At 42.6% G+C, this 8480-nt stretch overlaps 1 protein-coding gene across 1 annotated transcript; it reads left to right on the forward strand.

Annotated features, from left to right (window-relative positions):
* Positions 1-100: 100 nt before the first annotated feature.
* Positions 101-8254, forward strand: LOC104627429 (glucagon-like peptide 1 receptor; the record flags this gene model as incomplete). Its single annotated transcript, XM_010295683.1, has 4 exons — positions 101-210; positions 2794-2900; positions 6366-6519; positions 8095-8254. Coding segments are annotated over 4 exons (531 nt in total), but the record flags the coding sequence as incomplete, so codon positions are not given.
* Between the last annotated feature and the right edge of the window lie 226 nt (positions 8255-8480).

Consider the following 8480-nt stretch of genomic DNA (forward strand, 5'->3'; position numbering starts at 1 on the left):
AGGGAGGAAGGCTGCGCCGAGCCCCGCACCGCTCCGTGCGCCTTGCCCCACGGGCGGGCGCTCCTCCCGCTAACCCCGGGGCTTGTCTTGCTTCTGGCAGTGCTGCACGGGCAGGTGTACCGGTTTTGCACCCCGGAGGGGACGTGGCTGCTGAAGGAGAATTCAACCTTGCCTTGGAGGAACCTGTCTGAGTGTGAGGCCTCTGACCAGGTAAGCGTTTCCATCTCTTGCTGCTGTTGTTTAGGACAAAACAGAAAAAAAAATACAGTCAGTGATGCCCGTGTGGTTTTGCCCTGTCAAAGTAATCTTTACCAACTCATCCCGGGTGAGCCTAATGGTGAGGGACGTCAGGCCTCTCCCCTTCCACAAAGGGCACGTGGAGCGTGGACGAGAGCAGGCTTAAATATACATGAGAGGTGAACCAGGTAGTCCCAGTTGTGGTGCGGGGGGGGCTCAACCCCACCCCACTCGAACTGGAGGAGTGACCTAATGTTATTCCTTTGCCTTTTCTTCCCCTGGCACATTGTTACGATGGAGTGACCGTTTGTTCTGTCTTGTTAGCAGCTATTAAGGTGATTAAGATGTACTGAACTGAAGGATATTTGCTTTTCACCTTTGGGCAGGGGGCAGTCCCTGGTTTTTATTTGTTTGGGGTCTTTTTGTCTTTTTACCTTAATTTGCTGTGGGCGATGGAATTAGGCTTGTCAGTGTTATTTTCTTGCCCTAGTGCTTTATACTCTGCAGGGAGCTGAGACACCTGGCACCAAATGAAGGAGAGAGTAGGGATTTCCAGGGGATTTTTGTCAGCCATTGGCGTCAGCTATCGCACCATGTGCGTTCCCATGACACGTGATACCGTTACTGCTGTGAGTCTCCAAGGGTGATGATTTTTCCTCGCTAAATTGAGTGCCCTCGCTCTCTCCCAGCGTACTGGGAACTAGTACGTACCTAGCCAAAAGAGTTTAAGCATAGGAAATTCTCAAGTGCTGTGGGATGTGTCCTCTGGATTTCCCGTTGCTCAGTGCCTCCTTCTTCAGAAGGAATAAATGGCTGCAGACTAGGAGGAGATGGGGAAAGAGATCGTTTGTAATTCTTCGAATATGTTAAATTTAACTTTTTTCCTTTAATTTGCAGCGTTATTCCTAGTCCCTTCCATGTTCTGGGGTACCCCAGCAGAGCACGTTATCTTAACACAAGGTGTAAGCCTGGTCATTTGACTTTTTCTCATTTGCTGTTATGGTTTCTTCCAGAGCTGTGTTGGGACATGCTAAGGAGAGAGATACCTAATGGCAACACTTGGTCATTTGGTACCTGCCTCCAAGTTTCCATGAACTGATCTGGATTCTGAAACCCCGTGTACATGGTGTCGCTCCCTGAAATGTGAACAGCTGTGTTTGGTTTTCCAGCTAATGTATATAGAGCCCCGTAATAACCTACTTTGTTTAATGCGCCTTGTACATGAGAACAAGAGGTTGCTTTGATAAGTTTGCTGTGTATTAAGTTACAACTGTTGCCAAAACAAAATCCAAAGGGTTTGTGAGTGACACCTTATAAGATAACATTATTTACTTTGTGAGACGTGGCTTTGATCTGCATGGGTGTCTTAAGTTGTCAGTAGCTTGCTTGAGCTTTGATACTGAAGAGATTTTTCTTTTCGCTTTGTAAGGCAGCTCTCATATCATTCCCTTTAAAACATTAACGTAAGAAATCCCTGAGGAACAGCCTGTATGTTAACCTTAAATCCTCCTGGCTGTGCAAAGTATATCTGAATAGCTGTACTTATTTCTGAAGTACAATGAATGTATTCCTTTGTATACAGCACAGGTCTCGGGAGTCAATTGCAGAATTAGCAGCTTGAAGAGGGAAAGTAAAATGCCTGAGTCTATTTAGACAAAAGATACGTGCTTAGAAATGAGCCAGGCTAGAGAATACAAATGTGCCTCATACACCGAGCAATAAGGCTGTGTTATAATTCAGACCTTCCTGTAGCTTTTCAAATACTTCTCCTTAAACATTTTGGCCAGCACTTTAAAGCAAGGGTCTCAATGGTCACGCCTTCACCAGTGAATCTGAAGAGAGCCGCGCCCCAGGACCGGGGGTGCGAGCATCCCCGCTGTTCCGACCCGCATCGGGTCGCTCCCTCCCAGGCAGTGCTGTAACACCTAAGTCATGGGATAGTGTTTGGCTCTGGTTTGTTACCGGGAGGTTGCATAGTTAAGGCAGAAGAGAGACTATTTGGGGGCAGAAAAGAGTTTAGTTGTATGAATGCAAGGCATGCTTTGCCTCGGAGTCAACAAGTGGGACCCAGCTTCTTTTATTTCTAAGTATAGACGTAGCCAAAGGACCCTCCTCATTACAGCAGTAAGGAGACTTGCGTTAAGAGTTCAAGCCTGAAAACATCAGCTTTGCCATTTTTACTGAAGGGCTGAGTTGCGTCTGTGCTTCCTGCTATCTGTTTAAGACTCGCTTGTGTGGTAATTTATGCCTCTCTAGCTTTATTATGAAATAATGTCACATTATCTATTTTCTAGCCTGGCTGCGAAACCCAACTGTTTGAGTGAACACCTGGGAGCAGCTGGGGAATTAAGATTAAATTTTTATTTCTTTAGAGCATACAGAAAGTGGAAGACTGATTTGATATGTGCATTTAAACTTGAAAGTAGGAGAATGGCTTCTGGTTATCATTAACAAAAGTTAGAAGGCAGCTGGGAGAAAAGAACTGAAGCCCATGAGGTCTGTCTTTTCCCCCCCTCCCCCTTTTTTTTTTTTCTTTTCTCCTTTATATGCTCTTAGGATGCACCAGAAGAACAGCTCCTGAATTTGTCCATCATATACACCATTGGATATGCTCTTTCCTTCTCTGCCCTTGTAATAGCAACTGCCATTCTTCTTGGATTCAGGTAACTGGTGAAGCTTTGAAGAGAGTGGAGAAAAAGCGTTATGTTTTTCTATATGGTAGTATCGGACTTTGACAGAAACACTTGACTATTATTTTCCTTCTTCCACCACCTCATTATTTCTCTATATTATGTTACTACTTACGATAATTTCTTCTCAAAATGCAAGTAAAATTCCTAAATTTTTGCAGCATTACCTATATGCATGTGTGGAACAGATGCCTTTTATCAGTTGAAATATTTGGTTGTGATATTTTTTATTTAATTGAAATTTCTCTGGGAAGAGATGGAAAGAGGGAGAGAGTCTAACATTCCCTCATGGTATTGCTTTGCAGATGAGGCACTAGTCTGGAATGTGAGGGGACATTTAGGACAGAAGTTTTCATCTTGCCTTCCTTGGAATTACACAAAGCATAAAGCTTAGTCTGGCCCATTCCCCAGCCCTTGCATGCAGGGTTTCAAATATGAAATATATGCATGAAATAGTTTCAATGCAGAAATGGATTTTTGACGCAATTTTCCTCTTTGGAGAACTCTCAGAAATTATCTCTTTTGCAATATGGAAAAGAACCTAATTTTGAAACTCGAAAAGTTTCTGTGAAATAAATTGCTGTTGCCTTGTCAGATTGGTGCATTGGGTTCATCCAGGTATGCACCGACAAATTGCATGGAGTGCATCAAAATTAAGAGACCGTTGGTTGTACATGCCAACGATACACTGCGTGGGTTTGGTTTGGAGAGAAAAAAAAAAAATCAGTTTTGGACTCAGACTTTTATTTTTATTTTTTTCCTTTGTAAATGCAAGACATGTCTTGATTCCAGCCAGACTTTTCCTGCAGTTTGGGGAATTGAGCACAGGAGACTGATATTTAGAAAACGCAAAGATGCGATTCTGCTCTGCCGTGGGAGGGATGTCCCTCTGCCATGAAGTCGTGCTCCCTGCTGCTCTGTATAGCCAGGTCCCACCATCCCTCTTGCATGCTGATGAGGCTGCCTCCTAAAAAACTAGTGTTCCATCTCCTGGTACTCTTATTTGAAATCAGGTCAGGAACCCTCAGTGCTCTGATCCCTAAGAAACTTTCTTCCCTGACTAAGGAATTATTGTTGCCAGTTAATGAACGTTTGCTCTGGTGCCAGCACTCTGAGCAAGGCAGTCCCTCTCCTTTCCTCCCTCCAAAGTGTTTATACCCCTTATGTATTTAAAAAGATCAGTCATGCCTTTTGCCTTCTAATTTCCAAAACCGAAGTGATGCAAACCTTCTAATACCATACCACACCTTTTAGCACTGTATTATCCCTTCTCCTTCCGGTGGGGAAGCACAGGCTAGCAATCTGAAAGAAGATTTAAAAATGAGTGCAGAAATGCAGAGGCATGCTCACCCTCTGTGAATGCCATGTGGTAATTATGATTTGTACGTGTTGTACCTGTGCAACTTTGGGACTCATCTGACAAAACACCAGATGGTCTTGAAGTCTCCAAATGTCTCCCAGGATAAGTGCTTTCTCCTTGTTTTGCCCATCAATGACACTTTTTGAGTAATCTTAGCAGCCCAGATGTAAAGGTCACAGAGCGCAACCATATACTTTTTGAAGGAAGGAGGGAAGGATGCTCTTCGTTTTTTTTTGGCAGGGAACAAAGAGCAAGTTTGTCACTGAGGACTGGTAGGAGAGAGCGAATTTTGATGCCCTGACTTTTGTGGAGAGATGCTTTAGTGTTTTCTCCTTTAACTGTGAAGCGGGGACTGGAGAAGTGTACGCAAGTGTGTGGTTCTGATTTTGAAAATGAGGTTTCGGATATGTTGAAGGGGCTGAGAGCCTTGTTAAAATTATGCCATCAATCCATTTTGTGCTTTCCTGTCTAAATTGTCTCTCTGGAGACAACTGGGTCCTGGATCTCATTAAATACATGAGACCTACCCCAATGCGGATCACGGTTGCTGGATTCTGACTGGAATTCTGCTCGTGGCCTCTGCCCAGTAGCTGTGCAACCTCAACAAACGGGGATCGAAATCTAATTCAGTGGCACCAAAAAGCTGATGTTCTCCACTTTTGTAATAGGAAGGCCTTTTTAAGTTCTTAGACTACAGAATGACCTTTATATTTGTTTTTAATAATGATACAACAGAGGGAACAATATACCTCTAGTGTACAATTTTGCATCCTCTAAAGAAACAGAAGAAAAGTCTGTAATTTCAGTGATGGAAGCTGAATTAGTCCCATAACTTCATGACCGAAACAATTTGAATAACTTGCATTGCCTGTAGCAGAAATACTCAGTAACTACTTGCAACCTATTTCCTTCAATTGGCTAATTTACATAATTTTTTCAATCATATTTAAATGTGCAGCAGTTCTGAAGGGTAGCAAGAAATATATTTGGAGCTAAAGGAAAATAAATATTAATCATAGGTAAGTTTTGAAATAAGCTGTGACTTAAAAATTATGAAAAAAACCCTTTGACCTATGAAAAAAAGGTTCTCCTTCCTCTTCAGTGCAAAACCGGTAACTTTCAGACCATGTCTATTTTTCTACCTAAATTTATAGAGCAGTAAAAATAGATGTTGAACGCATAAGTTCACTGAAATTCTTGCTGGAACAATTGCTGTTTATCCTATGTTACCTGTATTCTCAAAAAAGAATCATTCCCAGTGTAACTTCCTTTGAAACAAAGTGTGTACCCTTGCAGTGCTGGAAGAAAAATGTTTGTAGATAAGGCTGGTAAAACATTGGCAGCACTCTGCAGTTGGATGCCTTTTATGTGACTGCAGCTTCTTTTGCTATCCCTTAACACGCTCTTTTTTGACAAGTAGCAATTTTATTGTCTTTACAGCTGGCTGCTGAAATTCAAGAGGATTTTGTTCTTTGGGGTTGGTTTTTTTGTTTTCAATTCTGAATGCAGAGGTGAAAATTCTGTTCCTCTTAGTTCTACAGAAAGTATTTACAGTTCCCCCAGGAGGCAATCTGAATACAGATTTTTCTTTTGTTGTCAAAGCGATAATTTACAGGTAGATGTTTTTCCATTGTGGGTTTGAGCACAGCCAGAAGCTGTACTGCACACCGCTTCCTGAGCCTTGCCAAGGTAAACCTGTGCAGTGACATTGGAGTCAATTCAAAGAGATTAGATTCAGCATTATGTGAAACTTTTTTGGTCCTTTCAGATATGCCTTCTGAAAATGACTTGATTTTTTTACACTTTTTAAACTTCTAAAGCATTTTTTTCCTTGCACACTGATCTCCTTCCTTCCCCCAAACATTCACACTTAGGGCTGAAGTTCTGAATGTCTTTTCCTTGGTAGTGATTTCTTCCCAAAGACAGTTTGAAATCCCTACAGCCGTTCTCAAGTTACGGGTTTTCCTCTGGTACCTCTTGATTTCCAGCAGGGCTCATTGTTCCCTCCATCAGTCCTATGTGTGATGTTGCAGCTTTTACATAGGTAGTGGATCATGACTTGTTCTTCCTTTTCACAGACATCTGCATTGCACGAGGAATTACATTCACCTGAACCTCTTCACATCTTTTATCCTCCGGGCTATATCCATCTTCATTAAAGACTCAGTGGTGAAGTGGATGTACAGCACAGCCACGCAAGAGCACCAGTGGGAAGGACTTATCTCCTTCCAGGTAGGGGCAGGCACTGTGGTGGTTCTCAGGATACTGGAGCCATCGCTGCGGTGGTGCATGAGAGCAGGTAACTTCATTTTGTACGACGAGGGTTGTACAAAATGCTCTTCAGTCCGTGGGGTTTCTCTGAAACTTGTAGCACAACGTATACGGTTGTGATTGTGCCACCCCAGGCTTGGTACAGGCAGGTAGTTGATGCCATGGCACGTTTTTCTTCCTGTGGGAAGCTTGCCCCTGCTAGACAGAAAAACGTGAAGAGGTGGATTCTTGAGATACAGATATATATATATACGTACATACACAAATGCCCATATATTCCGTCCATGCTGCAGTTTCATTTCTTCCATAGTGACAAAAGGGCATTCATTTCCCGAAGCCAGCACCTTTTGTGAGAGTACCGTCCACCTTGTATAATGACCAAATTAGTCTGTCATTCTTGGAGATCTTTATAATCTGTTGATGACAGAAAAAAGGGAAGCATCTGATTAAAATGCAAATTTGAAAGCATTTAGAAAAGCTTTGGAGGAACAGGCTAATTAAATACTTGTAATTGAAGGGAGAGGATATACAACTCCGTTGTGAATATTATGAAAGCATGCCTTTCCCCCTTCCCTTTGTATTTTGGAATACAAAATGTACTTGAATCTTAAAAGAAAGGGATTTTCATTATCTGTATAGCTCTTGTGATTCTAGATAGATGGGTACAGCGTTTGCTGCTGCAATACAGGGTTGGGATCCTAAAGGATATGTCTTCTGATGCATGCTTAGTACCCATCGTTTTCTGACACTCTGGCTAAGGCTTAATCACTAATACCACGTAGAGAATCTCTCATGATTGTTGATTTCTTCTCATCTGCAATGTATCAGTTGGCAGAAAATAACATTGTAAAACATATCTTAAATGTTGGAAATATCTTAAACATTTGGAAATGTTCACATTGGATTGTCAGTCATTCCCTCCTTCAAAAAAAAACGTAGGCTTTATGCTTTTGCACATGGTTTATCAAATAGTGGTTTCATCAGATGTGATGGATGTATTAATTAGGTAATCAGGTTTCGTATTTATCTAAAGCCCTGCTGCCCACCTGTCTGTAATTTATCAGCCAAGAGAGATTTTGCACTTAAATATGATGCACTGGGCAATATTTTGCTGTTCCAGCAAAAGTCTTTTGCTTTGGAAAACAGTCAACTTTATATCCATTATTTGCTCTTTAATAGAGAAATTCTCAGCTGCAGGGTGGAATATCTAGGGAAGTGAAAAGACTCACTGACTGCAGTTGATACAGTACCTTTCACTTGCTTTTCTTTTCATCTTTGTGTTGAGCTTTTCTTGCGGGAAACGCAGAACATGTAATTTTTCATTTTTTTTTTTTAAAGGAGGAATGTTACTGAAAGCATCTGTTGTTTATAGCACCTGTCCCTGGCTTCTGTCCCTTCGCACTCAAATATGATTAATTTAGCAAGCGTTGTTTTGAGGAGCAAGAGTAGCGGAGAGAGAACCAGTCTTTTGGGTTAGTACCATTTTATTCTCGGCCCCTGTTGGGTTTATTCGGGCTGTGCTTTCTTCCGTCACAGGAATCGCTCAGCTGCCGCTTGGTCTTTGTGATGATGCAGTATTGCGTGGCTGCAAACTACTACTGGTTGCTGGTGGAAGGCATGTACCTGTACACGCTGCTGGTGCTTTCAGTCTTTTCCGAGCAGAGGATTTTCCGCCTTTACCTCTGCATTGGCTGGGGTAAGTTGAGCGTTCTGTAAGTCCGCCTGCGGCTGCGCGCACCTGTGGGTGGTGTAACAGGAAAACACACTGTGTGTCTACCAGAGCGCTGCCCAGTCCAAGTCCTGTACTCTCCATTCCCTTTTTGTTCCTGATCCCTCACCTTGTTTGAGCTGGCACAGCACAGCTCCCGGATGCTCGCGGCATAGAGGCTGTGGGTTCACAGAATCACTAGGTTGGAAAGGAC

This window comes from Phaethon lepturus, unplaced genomic scaffold, assembly GCF_000687285.1.
Source record: "Phaethon lepturus isolate BGI_N335 unplaced genomic scaffold, ASM68728v1 C14067457, whole genome shotgun sequence".
Lineage (NCBI taxonomy): Eukaryota > Metazoa > Chordata > Aves > Phaethontiformes > Phaethontidae > Phaethon > Phaethon lepturus.